Source organism: Poeciliopsis prolifica, unplaced genomic scaffold (genome assembly GCF_027474105.1).
Source record: "Poeciliopsis prolifica strain line A6 unplaced genomic scaffold, Auburn_PproV2 SCAFFOLD011, whole genome shotgun sequence".
In the NCBI taxonomy this organism is placed as follows: Eukaryota; Metazoa; Chordata; class Actinopteri; order Cyprinodontiformes; family Poeciliidae; genus Poeciliopsis; species Poeciliopsis prolifica.
The window spans coordinates 9,744,467-9,766,279 of record NW_026562386.1 but is presented as its reverse complement, the minus strand read 5'-3'; the positions used below and the strand labels follow the sequence as shown (position 1 = coordinate 9,766,279).

Here is a 21,813-nt window from a genome sequence, read left to right as displayed (position 1 = left end):
TTAAAAAAAGCCTAAATCATCATTCAGTCATTTGTAGTAATTCCAAGGCTTATTTAATGTTTCTGTTTTTTCCTTATTTTAATGCAAACATGAATGAGCATATTTATTCATTCAAAATTAGTCGTATACTTTGCCATTTATTTTTCTAATGCATCTCCACAATTATTAATGATCATAGTGGTAACTGTGATTCTTGTAGCCTCAATTTAAACAGCTTTTTTCACAGTTAATAAATGGCAGCAAAAATGATTTGTCTAGTGACAGCTGTTCATTTAAATAGTTTTATAATTTTTGTTAAAAATTGTTACATGCCAAACAGTTTACCAGATCCTATATAGATTAATTGATCTATCTTCGATCTATCTGAACATGTAAAATGACTTTATAATCATCTCAACCTATTTTAATACCATTTGCATTTTTTATTATTGACTTTGATTTTATTGCACCAAATGTCCCAGAAGTTGTTTTCACTCCCATCCAATCCCTAGTCTTATATGTTCTCCTTTTAAAAGGGGGCGAGGCCATTCCGCTAAATACCCGGATGTGTTCTTGTTCCACGTGCATCTCCCTGATATTTCCCGCGCTCACATGCATTTCCGCAGTCAGCTGACAGGAAGGCTTGTTGCGTTATGAAGTACGGTAAGTCTAAGAAAACCTTACATTGTTTGCTGCGTGATTACATTTGTTAATTAAGCGTAAGAACTTGTTATAGTTGTCTAACAATGTGTCATAGTTAAGATGAGTTATTATTGTTCAGTCACAGCTTAAGTGTATCAACCAGTTAAAAGTCCAGGACTTTAAATGGGAAAATGCTTCTTTTAGAAAGTAAAGGGGGAAAAAAAGCCAGAGGTGACTCTTTCTGTCGTAACACCGTCATAACCCGTCCATCTTTTCTGTTGTTACATCAACAGAGAAGCTCCTGTGAATGGCAGGAAACTAAAACTGAAACTCACGCCATATACAGTTGGAATTTAAAGATAGGCCTGCTCTTTGCACATACACACTGCAGGAAGATGACAACGCAATGTATCGTGATTTATGTTTTACAACTAAAACTAATGCCTTTAATCGGGTGCTATAGCTCCCCCGAGGAAACTTGAGTATTTTCCCTCTTTTTTTTCAATTGGATTTAATATTTTATAAATTCTGATTATTTACATTTAACCTAAAAGCAGTGTAGTCGGTCATTATCTCATTTCACATCCTTTGAACAAGGAAATTTATATTTTTCTTTTTTTATTGCACATTTTGGTTCCTCCTAATTCCCTGTACTGAAAAAATGTTAGTGGTAGACTAATAATTTTTCTCTTTTCATTGAAAATACACTGAATCTTTTTTTTTTTTAATCAATTTTCAATGACAGTGTTGATAAATGCATAACTTTCTTTCTCTGGTCACACTAGCCTGGCCTTGAAAAGGATGAGATCAGATAGAAAGACTAGATGAGACTGCACAAACTGATGCAAAAAACAAGAATTCACTAAAAATGGCTAACAATAGGAAAAACAAATCATGTCAAATGTAGTAGAAAATTTAAATATGGCTAATTAATTTTATTCTATTGTAGAATTTGTGGTTTTATACTGTAATGTCAGAGAAATTTAAAAAACTAGTTTTCATTGAAGTGTGGGGATTTTCAGAAGGAGAGAAAAATGCTAATTTTGTCTTTTTTTGGAGTAAGCAATTACCTAAACAATGAAACCAGCATTTTAAAGGATAAAAACGTGAAAATAATAAAACATTTTTATTGTTTTAGAAGGGTTGAAAGTTGTTTTAAGTGATTTATTAATGTAAAAACATGTTATGATTGATGAAGATTTTGTGGGTACCTTTTTAACATCAAATGTGTTTGAAAGGTGTAAAAAATACTTTAAAGGAAAAGCTCCTAAAAAATGAAAACCACAAGCATCACTGAATAAATAAAAAAATGATCACCAAGGAGATATCCACCTATTTCTCTAAGCTTCAAACTTCATTTACAAGCGGGCTGTGACTCTGTGGTCTCCTAAACTTTTTGTGACTATCATAAACAATATTTATTTATGCTGTTAATTTGTTTGTCGTCTTACCAATGTGTGTTTATTGGAGATCTTACATTCTCAACCACTACACTATTTTTCCCTTTTATGTGTCATAGTCCTTAGAAAACAAAACCAATCTGGATTGACAGACCATACTTCAAAGAAAATCAGAAATTGGCACTGGCCAGGTAAAACCCAGTCTATGTCTTACAAATATTTATACATGTGATTTTTTTCTGAGAGTTCATGATCGTATTTTTCATCAGTTAGTTGCGCCGTCCTCCTTTGACTGCCGTCAGTGAAGAGTTCATCATGGCAACCGCTGCGGGACCTGACGTAGAAAAGCCGAGGCCGGGCCCCAGTGACCGTCTGATCGCTCTATTCAGGTTGGCGCTGCAACACAACAGTAACTCGCTCCTGTGGCAATGACTTATAGTTATCTTAGCAAATCAATATTTGTAAGCTGCAATGTTTTCTTTTTAAAACAATAGTTTTTGAACAAATAAGACAAGTTTTTTGTGAAAGCCACTGAATCTATGAAAATGCTTACTTTTTGTTCACTTTTAGAAATAATTTCTGACACATTTTCTCCTTCTCTTGTGAAAAATACATTGACTTTCAGGACCTGCTCCAGAGATCCCACACAGGGAATAGAAATTAGACTGAAAGACATGCTGCAAGAGTTTCTGCAGCACTGCAAGGATGATAAACATGACAACGCAAAAAGAGGTAGCCATAAAAGTCCCTTTTACTCCATTACTGGTTTACAGAACATTTTAATAACAAAATGCTTCCATTTAAACTGTCTGGTGTTTTCAGAGCTGGAGGAAAAGTGCTTCTCAGATGCCACAGTACAGTACTACACCATCTTAGAAAATCTTACTGCCTTTCAGGGGAGCTTGAAGTCTGGTGTCAGTGTCATCTCTGTGAGTCTGCTCTCCTCGTGTGGCCACACTAAGAACTACATTTTCCTTAGTCCCTTTGACAGATAGTGCGTAGCAGTGGTCCCACTGTGCTGCATATTTTAGATGTTAATTCCCCATTCATTTAAACCAGGTGTGCAGCAGCAGGGAAACACCTAAAACATGCAGGACCTTCAGCGTGTACTACTAATTTTGAATCCAAATTTTGATTTTGTTTTTGCTTCTCTCACATCTTTGGTTTGATGTGACATAATAGTTCTTTTGTTGTGATATCACACATGCAGGACGTCTTGGAGGATGACTTTTGGCAGCGCTGCCTGGTGGCCTGTTGCTTGCAGATCGCCCTGAAATCAACCTTTCGAGTCAGTGACGTCACTTTGCTCCTCAAAGTTTTCAAACTGGATTCCTACCTTTTCTTAGAGGTTTGATACACAAAACTCTCAAGACCTGCTATTAAATCTGAGTTACCTGCTTCAGCTTCTTTTTGTCCTGTGGTTTCACAGGTACATAACCAGTTCCTATTAAGATTCAGGAAGAGAAAATGCATGGACTTGATCAGATTCTTTAAGCCAATTGGGACAAAGGTTTTAGAGAGCGCCGTTTGGGCCAGCCACTCTCGCCTGTGGGAGAAAATCAAAGACAATGAAGGATTTCCACCTTTCAAAGACCAGGTTTGCCATTGCAAAAACAAAACGTTCACCTGTAAAATACTTTTATCTGTTTAGTTTTTATTGAAAAGACTTCAGTATTGCTTTATCCCAACTGGTTTCCAGTACCACACACAGCTGACGTCCCCAACAAATGTCGAAGGTCAGCCGGAATCGAACCCACAAGAAGGTACAAAGAGTGATAAACCTTCATTTTGCTTAAGTTTGTTGAAAAGGCTTAAAATACAATAAGTCATGTGCTAATTAGCAGATGTAATATTGGAAGCAGAGTCGTCCACGACCTCAGACCACCAGCGTTGCTCCTCAGCAGTAAGCAGACCCAAGGGGCAACCGTTCCTTCACCAGTTTGCCAGGATGGTGAGTTCTTACTCCCAGAACTTTGCACTGTTAAAATATTTGTTTTGTGCAGCTGTGCTTTGTCCTGTGATCAGGTTTACAGTGAGATGGGAGAACGTCTGAGGGAAATGTGTTTCAAACTACAAGTGTCTGATGAGTTGGGGTCAAAGATGTGGACCTGTTTGGAGAATTCGCTGGCCAGGCACTCTTCCCTCATGAAAGACCGCCACCTGGACCACCTGCTCATTAGCGCCATCTACATCATCGCAAAGGTGGGCTTTGATTTGTTAAGCCCTCCCATATCGTTTCCATGTTTCTCATACTTTTATATGTTGTTTTTTACTGCAAACTTTTTCTGATTTTGTTCTCTCAGCTCCGTTTCATCTGGTTGTTTTTGAAGACAAAATGTGTGTTAGGCTACAATATGTCAAGATGTCAAAAACTAATATCTGAGAATCACTGTTTTATGCAAAAATAGACATCACACCAGAAAAAGAACATGACTATAAAAATTCTGCCAGACAAGGTAGCAAAGTTTTGGAGAAGGATTTTAAACAGTCTTTCTTACATTGTTCGTTATGCGGAAGGTTGTTTAGCTGAAACAAACAAAAGAGTTAACTCTTATTCTCTCTGATAGAAGGACTTAGTTAAAATCATTGGGTTAAAAATGAAGGAAAGTTTGCTAATGGTAATAAATTTAAAAGATCGTGTGTTGAGAAAGTGTGTGTTTACAATTGTAATACCAAATTCAGAAAGTATGTGGACACAAAAAATCATCCTGAGTGATGTGAAACTATGTTGTTTATGAAATCACCAATTCAGTTTCTAGTTTTTCTTGTTGTTTGCTTTTGCAGGCTACCAAGAACAAGCTAACGTTTGAGGAGATAGTAAAGAGCTACAAGACTGAGCCATATTCCAATGAAAGTGTAAGTGCTGTTTTTCTGACTTAAGTTATAATAAATACAGTTAAATGATCTAAGTGTTGGGAGTTTTTCACCATCTTTACTGTCATTGGCTCAGTATACGTAATCATTATTTGACTTGAACATGTATTGATTGGTTTTCACCCTCAGGTTTCCAAAGAGATGCTGAACTCAGAGTCACCTTTGGAAAATCTTCCCAAAGAGATGATGGGTATGATTTCTGTCTCTTCAAATTATTTTTTTATAGAAGTATTAACTTGTGACTTCACCCAGTAATATTTTGTTTGTGTTTTACCCATTAGCAAAGCTGCTATAAAGTTGTTGCAGAATAACAAAAACAATGTCGTAGCAGTTTAAATTAACTATCATAGAAGTGTAACTTCAGATTTTAGTTTTCCTCTTTCTATGCATATTAATTTAATCTCTTGTTGTAACTAAAGTCTTGTGGAAGCCTCAGATGTTTCTTTGAGACTTGATTTCTTTTATTACTTTGTTGCTGACAGATCTTGGAACCCATAGAGCTGCTTTTCCGACACCAGAAGAAAACTCAGCGGAGGACAAGAGAGGCAGCCTCATCAATTTCTACCACCTCTACAGCTTGAAACTGCAGCCGTTTGCTGAGAAGTTTGCCCAAACCTATGGGGTATGTTAGTTGTTTTCTAACTAAGAAATCAAATAAAAACAATAATGCAAACAGTGTGAAATACTGTATTTATTTTCTTCTGCAGGGAGAGACTCCTCCCATATCTCCAATGCCGCCACCGCTGTCGAGAGAAAGTTATCACCCAACAAAGGGTGTTAACTTCACCGTCTCACCGTTAAACAGACAAGATGTCCCTCGACATGCTTCCAAACGCACCTATAACATTGGCAAAAGCCCCAGAGAGGTCACTTTTATTGAACTTTACTCCACTGGACATACATGTTCACCTTTTTATCCTCTTTATACCGGATCACATCATAATAAAATTCCTATTTCTGTCCACAGGACCTGCGTAAGATCTCCAACATTGTAACCAGCAAACGTGCGCTGTCGTTTAAAACTGAGGAAGAAGATGGGCCTTCATCCAAGCAAAGTTGCTTGGAAAATCCGTCAGTTCTGCAGAGTCGGCTGATAAATGTGCAAAAAGATCGGTCAGTGGCACAGAACCAGAACAACCAGAACCACTCTGACAGTACAACCTGTAAAACGCAATAAGTGAAATTTACTTAAAAATGCATGCAAACCCCTTGCCTCAAAAAATAAACAAGTTTCCAAAACTTAAAAATGTCAGTATGTGCAAGTTGTACATCTTAAGTTTACACAACTCAACTAATTTGATTGTTTTGAGTGAATTGTATTGACATAAATGTACACATAACTCATTGTAAAACCCTATTAATTATTTTTATTTGAAAATATGTGCAAAAGTAACTGATTAACATTAACTTGTGCAATTTTAGTGAGTGTAACTTAAGTTAACTATAAATCTATGCTGTGATTATTTAAAAGATACATTTTTTGAAGTCGAAACTCCTCATAGAAAAGAAAACTACTAAGTTGAAGCAGTTCCTGCTTTACATCTGTTATTGTGAACTTACATTTGATTAAAAAAAGATGAGACCAACAAACCGACTGGTAGAATATTTCAATTTGAACCCATGCATATTTTTATAAATCTTTTTTCAGAAAAATATGCTTTCTAACCCAAATGCATAAAAGCTATTTCACTAAGCAATATGTTGCAATTGTAACATAAAGGAATTTGAACTTTTTGTACTTAGAGCTTGTAGAAGTTAGCCAGGGTCAGATATTTTCTTTTGAAAGTTTTTACTACTTCTATGATATTTTCAATATTAGTAACTTTTAAGTGTTTAATTTATTTTATATATTCAGCAAGTGAACACTTTCTCCTCAAAGCTGATGTGTTCACACAGGGGGGGGAGTGGGTGCTGGGTTTAAAGCTTTAGTGGGACGTCTCCAGTCTGCAGTATTCCAAGGAAGGAACAGTTCTTACTGGGGCATGTCCCTGCCGTCTTCTTTTAGCAGGATGATACATCCTACAACAAAACAAAAATTGTTAAAGAACTCCCCAGATTTCCATCTAGTTCATGCATGAGGAATGTTGCCCATTTATCTCTATTGTATCAGTATTTTGCATTATGTCATAACTGACTAACAATCTGAAGCGTTATCTTTACAGCACTCTATTTTTAACTTTCGTACTTGTGCCTTTGTTCTGATCTGAATGTAATTTGTTTTATTACCATTTGCTTTGTGTTCACTCCACTGTTTATTCACATGCAATACAAGTGAAAACACAATGTTTATTATTTCCATTTGCCATGATGAACAGCTGCAAAAAAGAGAGCTTTGTTTTTCTATGTCCAGAAATTCCAGTATTTATTTAAATAATTGCATATTGAGCCGTATGAAAATATTAAGATCAGATGGTTTATGGACTGAATTTAAATGGCGCCTTTCAAGTTATTCTAACCCCTCAAAGCACTGTATGCATTACAGTCCAAATATCACAACTAATCTCAACGAACATCAGCCAAGAAGAGTCACTGTAACTATTAAAGGCCTGTCAGAAGTAGTGGTCAAGTCTAGGTGTTGTAGTTTTTAAACTAGAGTCAATTAAAGATGTGGAAGGTAGTGAAAAATTAGGTGGAATCTAACCATTTCCTGAATCGGAAGCTGGAATTGGAAACCGACTTCGGCTTCGTGAAAGTCATTAACTAAGGCTGTGACTGCAAGGGCTTATCAGTAGTCATTGTTTGGCAAGCTTTATTGTTAATTCTTAACCAATATTGCTAAGGAGGTGATTATAAAATGGCTGTATAATCCTGCAGACAACGGCTTGTAAAATAAATCTAAGACACGGTTAAGTTACCAAACACAACAACTCTCCAGGAAGCACCTGAGCCTGCAACACCCAGAGATTTTAAGGTGATGGCCTTTATCTTGAAGCTTCAGTGATCTCATCAGCTAAACAGCTCTGTGTGCTTAATGTGTATCAGTCAAACAGGTTGAAATACAAGCAAAGACACAGCAGTGGTGGATCTCTGAAATGCTGAAAGATAAACCGAACACTAACATCTGGAGAAAAAGCAGATAAAAAGACAGAGTTTTAACTAGATATCCCCGTCTTAATCATCTTTCCAAGTGAAACTTATTTTGATTTTTTCTTAGATTCTCAGATCTTATGGCACAATATACTTACTACAATATATGTCTTTTTATTCTCTTTTTACACGGATATAGTGCTACATAAAGCAAGCGATTTATGGCCATTGCATAGGGGTCACTTTGATCGGGTCACCTCTGTAACTGGAAAGCCACGTCTCCGAGGCTGTTTGACAAATGGGTTGCATGGTGACTGAGATGGAGTCTGTGGTGTCGGTGATGGTGTGTGCACAGATGGTGTGTGCACAGTGGTGTGTGCTAAGAGTGAAGGAAGGCCTGTCGGCAAGAGGATGCAACGCTGCACTACTGCCCATCAACCCGTGTCACCAGGATCAGCTCTGCAAAGCGGCGCATTAACATTAACAAAAATATTAGCATTTAACTGCCACGCATTGGTGAATTAGCATTAGCTTTTTCCCTGTGATAACCATTTTATCTATTTTTTTTTTTTATTGATTAACTATGTTTAGCACACTGAATGGAGGAAGTCAATGTAAAACAACATGCTAGTGATACCCCACATTCTACTGGCAACACTTAGCAATAGCATTTTGGCAAATTTTAGCTTATGCACTATTGTTAACAAACTGAATGGTGTAAGTCCATGTTACTCAACATGCTTGTGGGTCTCCATATGCTATTGAGTACATAGTAGCATAGTAGCATTGATGCTAATTTTTAGCTTCTGAACTCTAGGTTCCATTCGACAGGCACACTTTGGCAGCCCCCCTTAAATTTCTCCAGATATTTTCCAGTTTGCCTCTCTGATACATGCTGTTCTTGTTTGGGTTGCCAGGTTAGATGTATGTCACTTCCTGGTAAGTTGTGCCAGGAAGTGACATCAGGTCATTAATAAGCAGTGCTTCAGGAAATGTTCAGATTTCTTCCTGATCCTTTCTGCTGTGTTCCTCGATCCTCTCGATGCTGTTTGTTCAGCAGAGTTCAGGCCTATGCTGTCTACAAAGTACTCAGGTGGAGGACAAATATTGTATTGTTTTTTGAAATGATTTGTTGCAATGGATTTTATTCAAATGTGTATCAATATAAAGGGGGCTGAATGCAATTGCAAATCAAACATTTAAGATTTTTTGTTTGTAAAGAAAAAATATTTATTTCTATTCCTTTAATTTTCCAGTGATGTACTACATTTTGTTGGTCTGTACATGGTCTGTACATGTAAACCAATTAGGATCAGTTGACGTTTGTGAATATAACATAAGCAAATTGCAAGAGTGTTTTGCAAGGCCCGGTTTATCAGCCTTAGATATTTCCATGCCCTCTTTCATGCTCTGCATCTTCTGTCTTTGTTTTCACAGCCATTCATGAGATCATTCTTTCCTCCCCCACAGTTCTCCTTATGCACACCTCTGGTCAGGACCGATAGTTACAACACATTCTTTCAAACATTTCCAAATGTGCTACAGGCTAAAGCAGTAACCCTTTAAGAAACTCGGCTTATGTTTCAGCTCTGGGAATCCTTGCAGCTTTCAACTATGCAGCTCGCTTTGCATATCAGACTTCTGGTGTCTGTTGCTTGGACAGTCAGAAACTGTGGAAACCTTACACAGCAAATGAACGTCTGCCAAGATGTGGGTTAAATCGATTCTCTGACACGTTGCTGTTCTTGCCACCAGGGGGCAGGAAGCCCCACTTGGTCGGTTCTTAAAGTCGCCACCAGGGAGCAGAAGTGATCTTCCCACAGAGCACTGAGAAATATGGGACTGGCTCCATTTGCTGAAGACATTTAATCTGAAATATAGGTTGTAAGTTTATTACCAGCCAGTGAATGGAGCTGGAATGGAATAGCCATTTTACAAAGCCATATCAAAAAAACCCATCTCTGAGGCAGCGGGAAATTACATGAAAATATTACCATTATACAAATGGAAACTGTGATTGAATAATGTGCTGGAGAAGATAAATGAAAAGCACTTTGTTGGAAAATGTGCTGCTAAATAGGTTTTTAATTTCAGTGGTGGGATAAAAGAAGCAGAGTTTTTACCCCATTTCACTGCCAATTGATTAGTGGTTCCACACCTGCAGGTAGAGAGGGGCCTTATCGTCTCATTATCAGTTAATTAATATGCATGAACACATGCCAATTATCTTTCCTCTGCCATTTAGCAGAAATAAGACATTGATGTTTTAATGGTGCTGGAATGGATAAGTCTTCTGTTGCTTTGAAGACAAGGCAGGCGCATTGACTGACACAGCTGAGAAATGTTGAGAGACAATTGAATTAAAAGCAACCTGAAACAACCTTGATAATTATATTAATACTTCTCAGCAGCTGAGGTATTTTATGCTGTTTTGCAAGGGCTTTAAAGCTCTGATCCACAAGAGTTCTTCATTAACACTCGTGAAACATATAAAAAGGGCAAAGCAATTGGTGGAGTGAATGTGCCTGTATATAAATATATATAATGAGAAGTCATTATGGAAACATTTTATTTGAAGGACAAGCAGAATCACATTTTTCCACTGTTCCATGACACTGTTCCAAAGGAGCCAAGGCCACAGCAAGTGAAGCAAACCCAAGATGAAAGTTACATTAATCATTATTCAGTTCGCCGTCCTGTGTCCACTGAATTTATGTCCATGAGTCAAAGGACAGTGTTATGTGCCAGTGAAATAGGCAATATTATGGAAGGAAGCTCTATTGACATTTTTCATTTCTGCATAAATGTGGCTGGTTGCACACTGTGCCCAAGGCTGTTGGGTATAATACACACACACACAAATGCACATGCTACATATAGATACACAGCTGTGCAAAAGTATTGAGTCATCCTTATTTACTCATGGTTTGAGTCTAAATCCTTATTTGTTTGAGTAAATAAAAAATTTTGTTGTGAAACCTCAGACATTGACCAATCAGGCTTTTTGAAATATAAGGTATGATTGAAGTAGGAGTTTCCTTTTCTATGGCCTATAACACATACAAGAGAAAACAATGCCGAATTTATTTATAAAGTTATTTGTGCTCTGTTTCACTCAACAGATAATGAAAGACTTGCAACATTATCTCTGTTTACCCCTTAAACCTTGCGTTCCAAAACTTTGTTTTTACCTTATTAAACTCTACAAATGTGTACCAAATACTAAATACAAAACATTTAGTTCAGATTTTCTGTGACGGTAATATTAGTAACAGTTTTGGGACTTGTCAAAAAAAAACATATCAACATAAGCTTTTTGAAGAAGTAAATGAATCCTAAATGTGTGAGAGGTTCACAACTAGTTAGCTCATCTATTTTAGCTGAAGTTAAAATAATGGGTTTTAATAGTCTTCAATTTCACAAAGACTGTGTGACATTTAATGTTTTTTCTCTGAGCAGAACAAGATCTATGTTTCCATGTGAAGTTACACTGATAAATATGAGCCTATCGACTTTTACAATCCATCAAATTCACTTCAAATTAAACTTTCAGTTCTCTTCCAACCCCATCAAGAACTTTTAGATTTGGATATCAGACATTGAACTCTATCCAGGTTGGTTTGTTCATGTGCTGATGAAGTGGACTGATAGAGCTTATAAAACATATATGTTGTAGTTTGTTAGTCTTTTACCACCTCAAGTATGAATTTAATTTTATAGCAAGCTCATAGTAATATGACATTTTGCATCTTGTAAATACTTTTGCATGAATTCCATGTCATTACTCAGATTATGTAGATTTAGCAAAAGGTTATTTCACATCTCTGATGTTACAGTCACAATAAAAATATATCAGAAAGAATCAACAAACAGCAACACACTGCATAAATACAAGATCCAAATATAAAAATCAATGTTTAAACATTGAACTATAAAAAAAATAATACAGTAAAAATGTAAGTTATTTAGATGAATTACCATTCCTATATAAAAAGCTTCAATCATTTATAGAAATATTGATCAAAAAACAAAGCAGAAATGCCCTCACAATCTAGAATCTAGATCATGATTATTATTTTTCATTTAATTGCAACCTGTGTTAGATTGATACAAAGTAAAAAGAATACAGTATCATCTTCATACATCTGATTATTGCAGTTAGAAAAGGGCGAGGGCAGCTCCTTGTGGGCCGCTCCTCCTCTATGTTGTCTCTTTATAGTAAGCATTCAGTTCGGTTAAGTTTTCATCCTGATGTCTTTTGTCTGATTGATATGTTGAACATATTAACATACTATTAACTAAATACCGGTAATAGTTTATTAATTCATCAGACATTCAGTCTTAAGATCTTTTTGTTGGCCTTTGTTTTTTGTTTGTTTGCTTTGTGCAAAAGTTCAACTGTATTTTGTTCTTAACATGAGAAATTGATCAGTCAATAACATGCAGACTTACAGAAAATGCCTTTTTGCATAATACAGTTTAATGCCTTGTTTATTTATTTAAAGAAACTGACTTTTAAGCTGAAACACCATCCAGGAATGCAAGAAATAGCTAAATAAAGTTAGACAATAAAGATACTTAAGGGCATTTAGATGAGACTTATTTTGAACACAACAGTTAATAAAAGTAACCAAAAATATTGAAAACTTGTTTGCCTTGAGCAAAAATATGAAGGTCAGTTAAACATACTGAAGTCATGATGTAAGTTGTTGTCTATACAACTTACAGGATTCCAACATCTATATCACTCTACCTAACCCCCCATTCCTCCCAAAAACAATGAATACATTTTATTCATGATGCCTGGAAATACCTGGTGTTTGCTTAGGCCTGCGGAGCATTCTTGCACTTCTGTTGTTTCAGTTACTAAAATATGTTTGTACAAAGAGCCATCTTTAATATTTTAAATTAAACTGGTCATGTGACAACCTCAAGCTTTCTTCAAATGCTCCAGCTGCCTTTATCTTATTTTCTGTCGTATTGTTCCCTTCTCTCCCCTCTCTGTGTTCAGTGGGTTGTGGTCAATGATAACAAACAGCTCGAAAAATGCTTTTTTCATTCAAATGGACTAAATGACTCATAAGACTGAGAATACATCTGATGCTAATAGAAGACCACATTTCAAATAAATTGTAAATGCAGTTGTTCATCTTGGATCTGCTTTCCCCTGTTTGTGAATTCCTGACAAAAAATATAAAGAAAGATGTCCAATAGTGACAGTTTATTGTGTGTTATTAATGGTTCATTGTTAACCTTTTCTGAGAACTTAAAGTTAGCTTTTTATTATTTTTTTCCCTTTTCATAGCTTAGATTCCTCCTTTGGGAGCTGCTTAATGAAACACATATGAGGGTAAGGTAAGGTAATCTTCATCAACAACGGTGGAAATTCCCTGGAGTAGAACGGATCTCATGAGCCATCTCATCCAAATGCTTTCAAAGTGTGGCTCACTAAAAGTCAGCCACAAATGAATGTGGGGTATAAAATAGCTTACCATGTTTTGTTTTTGCTTTTTTTGTTTTTTTTGGTTAAATGTCATAGCAATGAAAAGTCTGTAGGATACTACAAATAGATTATGAAGGAGTGGAAAACCCTATAAAGTCCTGAAGGCAAACAAGATTTAACTGAAGATAAAGGTCAGGGATAGGGAGAGGCATGAGGACAGGGATGACATGATTAACCTGGATGGGCGCACAAAGAGACATGTCCTTTTGCAAAAGGGTTAGAAAATAAATACCATTCTTTCATAACGGAAACAAAAGTGTCATCTGTAAATCTACAGAAATTGCTAAACAGGACTTTTATGTCCTTATTCCAAATCAGATTCTGCAAAACACATCTTGACAAACCCATTCAATGAATTGTGCTTCAAATGGTTAAATGTTGTTACAATAAATCATATGAATCAGTATTTAAATGTTTTCAATTTTGGTTATTTTTCTGAAGTTATAATTGCTCATTCTATAATCCAGCTGCGAATGATAGGAGGCTTATGATTAATCTTTCTATGATTGTAATTGAAATTTAATTTTCAGTGAATAATCATACAGAGTCTTTTTTGTGATTAAATTTTACTGTAGAGTTTCGAAACATCTTTTTCATGTCTCTCAGCATGTTTCTGTTTCTGCTCACTCTGTGAAACATATTTCAATCATGGATTTACTTTTTCAAGATAAATAACTGTCTTCATGGATAAGTCTATTTATTTCAGTTTGAATTTTCTCAGGATTGGGTTGTTTTTCTAAGAGCAGTTTTTCTGCTAATTCTGTCATTGTCATGTTTTTATTTCTTTTTACTTTCAATTCCTCCTCTTTTGATGGAACATTCCCTGCCTGAACATTAAATTGCTATTCTCAACAGTGTTATTGTGTATTATAACATGGTTCTGTCATTTTTATTCAAATTTGCTTCAAAACCACAAATGCACATTAATGGAAAGTCTTTAGATACTGGTGATCTGGTTGCTACTGTAGTTACAGCCAACAGCACTAAAGCAAAAAAAAAAAAATTAAAAATTAAAAACCTGGAATCCGTCTGCAAGGGAACATGTACAAATATGCAGTCCAGGTTTGTGCATGTTCTGTTCATGTACTATAACAGCTTTCAAAGGAAATGGGGAAAAATAAGAAATTGTACTCCAAATGTCATTCATTCAGCTTGGATGTCGAGGTGACCTTCAGCAGAATCAGCTTCGCCATTGTAAACGGAGGAGAGAGTGCCTCGTAAAATATCAAATTTGATAAGAAAAAGAAAAATGACTGTGTGAAAGCAAATGTGTGATGGAGGCCACTATGTGAGCAGTGTGTCAGATGCGACTGTGTTATCTAGACAGATTGGACGCTATTGTGTATGATACAGTTTGTGTTGTTGCTTTGTTTTGGTCCTCAGATAACCTCTGCGGATGCCAGATAAACTGTGGAACACATTAAATCTGTTTCTTTTAGGTGGGTTGGATGTTTTAGCCACATGTGAAAGAGAAAACACGTATTTTCAAATCTAAGTAATAATAAAGTAACATAGAGGGTAGGTGGTGATAAACAATTTGACAAATGTTGGCAGAAATCATCTTTCCCTGCTTGTTGTGGTGAGAGCAACACGTTTACAGGAGCTCTCATGTTACTTTTAAGATTTAAGAGGCATATTTTTTTAGGAAGACAGCAAATGTATGGGAAAAAATCAACCTGACAAAACACCTTTCATTTTGAGGAAAACTTGTATGGTTTTTATATCTCTGTGGGAGACGTCAACTCATGAGTGGAGCGCTTTCGGGAAGCTGAACGAGTTGAATCATCCCACCGTCCTCCTCCTGCTTCACCTCCGTCAATCTTAGTCTTTCAATAATGCCCAGAAGGTAATTCAGAGACTCACACTCATACTGTTTTTTTGTTTTTGTTTTTTTTGCCTCGTGCGGACATAAACACACTTCCTCACTAATTGGTTACAACGAGTTTGATTAAATGAGCACATTATTGCAGTTGAGCTGGTTACAAAGCAAATACATGCAGTCACCAGGTCCTTCACCCTTAACATTTAATTAAACAAGTCAACATCATGACAACTTACCGAAGTTACAGTTTACACATGGAAACTGGGATACACACAGACAACCAGGTATAAATATGGGGGTTTAAACTGAACATCCATTTTCACAGCCAACTTTAAATTTCTCACTTCCTGTTTAAATGCATTTAATCTTTTTTGGCTCTCAGAATTTAAATTTTGAGGTAGTTGGAGGTACTCTGAATTCAAAATCCAACATGGCTGCCTCGCATTCAAAAAGTTACATTGCTGGAAAATTAAGATTCACAAAAGGAAAATAAATACTGTTGTAAGTTTTCTTTTCCAGAATTGTTATCGTGATGGCTGTGGGCAGTAGAGGCAAAATCAGATCCAGAGAAAAAAAAATAAACCCCAGAACAGAAAAAGTCAATTTTTTATGTTTTTTAAATTTTTTGTATGAATACTGTTACACTGAACAAACATAAAGTTCCTCTTGAAGAACAGTCTGCTCTGTCCCTTCTTGTAGAACAGAGCAAAGCTTCATTGCTTTGCCTCCAGTGTGTCGACGAGGTGACAACCTTGCACATACTCCTACTCTTTTACTGACATATTTGAATTTCTTCCGAAATTAACAATCATCTTATCCTAAAGCTGTGTGTGTATTCTTTGTTCTGCCTGGTGCTGTTTCCTCTAAGATCCTGACAAGCAGCTACCGATACAGCACACTGAGAGTGGCTTGCTCATGCAGAAATTGCTTGCACATTACTTTTTTTTTTTTTTTTTTAGGATATTAGAGTAACACAAAAGACATAAAGGCAACAGACATTTTACATTTTTATTTGTAGAAAAGAAAGCAGCTGAATGTATGTGTTCCTGATTGCTTTTTTTTTTTTTTTTTTTTTTTGAATGCTCAGTTTGTGTCATTACTGGAAACAAACCCATTAGGACAAGAGAGGCTTATTATCACAATAATTTCCCCCAACAGTTTGCTGGAGCCTTTTGTGTTCACCATGACAACAGGCCTAATACCCTGAGCATCACTAAACCATCTGCTGAAGGCTTTCTGTATGCACATCAAATAACACTAATAGTCTGCTAATAGCATTATTGCCTGCTGTGTCATAATGACACAGTTCTCAATGCCTCAGGGGAAGAGAGAGAGAGAAAAAAGCAGTTCTGTTGTTCTAAAGTAAGAACTCTCATGGTTAAAATATCAAGATGATCTATTATTTATTTTCTCTGTGGGTTTCTAGATTCGCTTGTTTAAGTTTGATCATTGTGCCATTAGCTAAAAGAGGAGGAAAAGCTGAAAAAAAAAAACCTCCCTATTCGCTATTATGTTTGTTTGCCTTCAGATTGTTAATAACAAGCTCTTCTCACTCCATGATTAGGCCATGAGGAATGTGACCTCAGCTCTGGGAAAAATAATTAGGACTGGAGACTCGACCGCGCAGAGAAACCCTCTTGTTTCTCACAGCAGTAACGCTGCACAAAGACGTTGCTGTTCTGTGTTTGCACCACCTTCATCTAATTGCCCAGGCTTTGGTCAAGCAATCCCAACATGTGCAATCTCTAAAGAGGGTTAGAGATATACAGTAGCAATAAATTAGTAATAGATACAGAAGGGTGCAGAAATCGTGACACTCTGAGTTGCTAATGCTGGTGCCAATACTAACTGATAAAAATAATAAAACTCCAGCTAAAGAAAGAGAGAAATACAAAAATCTGCAGGAGGAATTATTACTTTGCATATTACTTTGAATGATTGACTGCTTATTAGGCTTATTTTGACAAAACATAGATCTAAATATTGTCACACTGTAAGACTGATAAGCTAGATATTAAGTTTATCACAAAATATGTCAAATTCTAATAAAATATATATTTAAATATGCTAAAGACTAAATTCAGTTATAGATGCATTTCAGTGTTATGTTGGCATTTAAAGTAAAAGTCAATTCAAAAATATTTTAACTCATAAAACATAACTGATACGAACATTTTCAAGATAGTTTTCTACAAATATTTTAGTAATTATTTGCTGCAATTTAAGATTTATTCATAAAAATACAATTAATATTTTGGCATTTGAACAAAACTGGCTTTTGACACCTAATACTAGCATTCAGCAAAGAGCAAAACACAAGCATAAAGACGAAGAATAAAGTCACAAATTAGTAAAAAAAAAAAATTGAACAGGCATATTAAAACTCATTTTGCATTTTAGAATTGCAGAATTACATATTTTAATTTTTAGGACTCGGTTTTAAAGATTACTTGCACACAAATATGTATAATGCTTACTATTTAACCGTGCCATACCAACTGCCTGAGCAGTGTCTCATTAGGGGAGATTATTTAAATCAAATTTCCCTGAGGAACCAGCTATTACTGGAACATGTTCTACAAAATGATGCCTGGACAGGTGAACAGCTTTCTTAGCATGCACAAACAGGGACATGATGATAAGCATTTAAAAGCAGCTCCACTGATGATCGCTAATTTGATCCTCACCATCATTTCATAATGAGATGTACAGCTCTTTCCGTTTGCATCAGTGCCAAATGAATCTAAATGGTCACATGGAAGCTACACTACGTTAGTCTTTTAATTAGCTGGAAAGCCTTTAGCCAAACAACTTTCATTTTCTATTCTTCAGTCTCTGCATGTGAACTGGATGGTGTAGCTGCCAAGGTCATCAAAGCTTCCCAGTGTCTGATACACTGATGGGGGGTTTCCTGTAGTGTGTGTACTTTTGAATTTAAGTACATTTTACATGCTTTACATTACATTTAATAGTTTTTATTTTTTTACCATAACAAGTGAAAATTACAAGTTTTAGTTTCCAATTATGTGGCGCTGCTTGATTAATGATTTCAGCATTTATTTTATTATTTCAATCAACCTTTTAAGAGCTCATTTTTTACCACAAAAATAAATAAATTAATAGAAAAATATAACATGTAATGCTATAATTTAAGAATAACTACAAACATATTTAGTATCTCGACGACAAACTGCAGTGAAAAGGATTGAATGTTTCAGAATTTCTTCTGGAGCAACTAAACTTATGGCTTAAGAGGTTGTTTTCATTTCATTTTTGCTTTTTTGTCAGAAAGACGTCAATTAGATGTGTTGGCCTATTTTGTGTGAAGGAAGGTTTGAAAACAATTGCTTCTTTAAGAAAAAACAACAAAAAAACACCACACTTGGTAATTTCTTCAAATGAGGTGCTAATATTTTCAACTTTTAATCTGATTAACATGATAAATATAATTCAAATACATTGACTCTTGTTCATGTATGCAGATCTCTCTGTTCTATCCAGGAGTTTACCAATCAGGGGCCTGTTTTCCTTTGTTTTTCAGTGGAAGTACCAGGATATACATTAGTTAGCTTCCAAAACCTGGACTGTAATTACCAAGGACAGATTATGGGGAACAAGGAGATCACTAATGCAGAGCATCTGGGGATTTTTGTAACTGTCTACTAGTGTTGTCTCACAAATGTATGTATTTGTCTTAAAGAACTGACCTTCCCCTGTCGAGAAGCGATAACATGACTTGTTGTTGGAGGAGTAAGAGGGAACGTATGTGTCTGAGGAAAGACAGGGCTCAGCAGACAAACAGGACACAAACCAATCTGACGATTTGTTTACAGTAAATAAAACGGTGGAGTTTCCCTACACAGTCCTAAATGTGACATCCACACTGGAACAAGGCTCCATTGTCTGAGGGAATGCAGCGTCATTCAGATTTCCTTAAAGACATTATGTGTCAACATCAGTAAAGCAATAAGTAAACCAGTTGATCATCCACATCTAAACTGGCTTGGAAGTGTTCCTGACGCTTTATTGCAGCAGGAAGAAGTTATTCAAACACTTTTAATGGGGCCAAGGAAGAACATTTGTTAAAGTGGGTTTGAAATGAGCCTCCCTCTATCTCAATATGAAAGTCTTTTCCTTCTTTGTTCCAGTTTGTGTATTGCTGTTTTGTGCTCCTGAGTAGTAAGTGACCAATATATAGGATTTATATCATAAGCTGTGTGTTTAGTATGTGATATAAAGAAATATCAGAGATGTTGCAAATGCAAAAAACAAAAACTGATCAAAACATAGAAAAGTTAGTTAGTTAGTTAGTTAGTTAGTTAAAAGATAGATGTCAACTGACATTGTTTTGATTTGTTTGTTTTAATGTATTAACCCTTTTATCTCTGAATTGTATTTCTCATTATATTTTCAACAGAGTTTTAATTCAGAACTGCAAGTCTGTGTTAGAAGCTGCAGCATTGTTTTGTTTTAAATTTTATAAGCACAAACAATTCATTTTAAACATTCCATTTGTAGGATCACCAAAGTAATTGAAAAAATGCTCTAAGCGTTTGAAGCAGTGGTATCTCCTTATATTTTACATTTACATAAAAAAAAGAAATAGTTTCGGTTACTGAAGCTGACCAAAAACATGAAATATCTTTGTATCACCTTATTGTTTTCTCCACAAAAAACCATCCCTCAAAATCAAGTGTTGCAATTGTATTGTGTGACCAAAAATACCCAATATATTGTATAGATGCGCATGTGGTGAAATCGGAGCATTAAGGAGGTTGAATGCAGTGCCTCTCAAAAATGCTTTGTCTACAGACAGCCACAGATATATGTCTGGGTGAGTGTCTGTGCATGCTGTGTATGCATGTGTATATGCAGCATCTGTTCATTTTTGGTTGAGTGGAACAGTGTGTGTTGGCGCTCAGGTGCAGCTGCTCTTGTCTCCTGTTGCTGTGATCTCTGAGCTGAGAGGCATTATTAGCAGCCTGCAGCTCTGTAGCCTTTTCCACCCTAATTACATCCCCGTCATTAAAATGCTAATTCGTACTGTTAAAGGGGCAATTAAAAGGGTAATTAAAAAAGCTTTGTTCCACCAGTCTACCTGCTTGAACGCTCTGTCCGCTGCTGGGTCTCTTTTGATCTTTACTCTTTTTATAATGTGTGAGGCCTGACCCCCTTATCCAGGTTCAACTGGGTGTCTGTTGGCTACTAGTGAAGCAGTTTAAGAGGCTAAAAGGTCACAGTGTGAAACATGAAAACATATCGACTACTGTTACTAAAATTATAAGGCATGTCCATAAAGATTATAAATACGGCAATTTTCCTTGAAAACTGTTAATCATCTGTGATGTGTATTATGTACAAAACTAATCAATCTTTATATGAATATTTTCTTTACTTTTTATAGGTGGTAAAGTTTGCAAGGTGTTTCAGTCTGCAGTCTGTTTGTTTAAAAAGGCAATCTTCCCTTTTGTCCTTTTCATGCTTATTTTATGAACACTTGATTTTTCTCTATGGTTTATAACACTGTAAACCAATTATTATTATCATGAGCCACAAATTTACTATATGCCAAAATGCTCATAAACATAAAGACAACCAGAACCCAACAATCCCAAAATATTTTCCACTTCATGATGTCAAGGGAAGATATAAACTACAATTCTACTATCATACACCAGCATCTACAGTTTGAGATGTTAAGTGTCTCAAAATTTAGCAAACATACCGCATTATGCTAAATTACATCCAGTTGTGTCATAATGAATGTCTGCTGAAGTAAGATGAAAGTAAAATCTGCTAGGCCTGCAGATATACAATAGAGTTTCAAAAGCAACATAAGTGCCTGAACAGCTTATTTTTGTGTCAGCATTACAAGTAATATAATGAAAGAGAAGTCAGAACTGCACCATTTCACTAAAATATACTGTGTCAGTATATTTTAACAACTGCCTTTGTTTGGAGTCCCAAAACAAAGGGCTCCACATATTTTTGGCTCATGTTACTGACACACTTCGCTTTAGCTATAAATAATCTGTCACTAAGACTTGAGGCATCATTTGTAGACTCCTGTCTGTCATTGGTCAATTGGAAATCCGTGTTCAAGAAGTGTTTCAATTTAATTAATTAAAAAACAAATAAATAAATTGAATTGTCATAACTTTCCCCCCCCCCATGTGGCGCCCCTGCTCCTGTTTATAACTCCTTTTATTTATTATTGATATGCAACACCTGGGTCAGATTATAGAGGATTGCAACACCTATTGAGATAAGTTTGCTGATTTCATGGAATAGTTGGGATTTCCAGAGGACGCTGAGACGTTCCTTCTCTGCCTGTGAGGGACACAACTGCATGCAGCATGCATGAAGACACTGAAATCAGTTCAGATAAAAATCAGATTACAAAGTAACTTTAAGCATTCTGCATGTTGTCCGACTGCCCTGGTACATTTTCATCTGATTTCAAACACAGTTGGACTTTGTATGTTTATGTGTAATAAAACATCTCTGTGTAGAAACAGCCAGTGTTAATGAAACTCAGCACAGATGGAACCTTCTAAAAATGAGAA

General features: G+C 35.9%; 1 protein-coding gene across 3 annotated transcripts; it reads left to right on the top strand.

The window, feature by feature from the left end:
• The first annotated feature begins 593 nt into the window (after positions 1 to 593).
• Positions 594 to 7,168, top strand: LOC129364219 (retinoblastoma-like protein 2). 3 transcript variants are annotated; one of them, XM_055036743.1, is made up of 15 exons: positions 594 to 642; positions 2,141 to 2,212; positions 2,291 to 2,410; positions 2,647 to 2,753; positions 2,844 to 2,950; positions 3,232 to 3,369; positions 3,451 to 3,618; positions 3,721 to 3,784; positions 3,866 to 3,972; positions 4,047 to 4,223; positions 4,806 to 4,877; positions 5,025 to 5,085; positions 5,378 to 5,517; positions 5,603 to 5,761; positions 5,863 to 7,168. In XM_055036743.1, exons 3-15 carry the CDS (start codon positions 2,337 to 2,339, stop codon positions 6,070 to 6,072), a joined length of 1,584 nt encoding a protein of 527 aa, XP_054892718.1. In that variant the 5' UTR covers positions 594 to 642; positions 2,141 to 2,212; positions 2,291 to 2,336; the 3' UTR covers positions 6,073 to 7,168. The 3 variants fall into 3 exon arrangements, with proteins under 3 accessions (XP_054892718.1, XP_054892717.1, XP_054892719.1); XM_055036742.1 differs by having other exon boundaries at positions 3,863 to 3,972; XM_055036744.1 differs by lacking the exons at positions 594 to 642; positions 2,141 to 2,212; positions 2,291 to 2,410; positions 2,647 to 2,753; positions 2,844 to 2,950 and having other exon boundaries at positions 2,984 to 3,369; positions 3,863 to 3,972; positions 5,863 to 7,167.
• The last annotated feature ends 14,645 nt before the right edge of the window (positions 7,169 to 21,813 follow it).

What these genes read in the sequence shown, in the direction of transcription:
- LOC129364219 (XM_055036742.1), top strand. Translation starts at nt 2,337, where the DNA reads ATGGCAACCGCTGCGGGACCTGACGTAGAAAAGCCGAGGCCGGGCCCC. An exon ending in ATTCCTACCTTTTCTTAGAG is followed by an intron (nt 3,370 to 3,450) that starts GTTTGATACACA and finishes GTGGTTTCACAG; the next exon opens with GTACATAACCAGTTCCTATT. An exon ending in GGAATCGAACCCACAAGAAG is followed by an intron (nt 3,785 to 3,862) that starts GTACAAAGAGTG and finishes TGTGCTAATTAG; the next exon opens with CAGATGTAATATTGGAAGCA.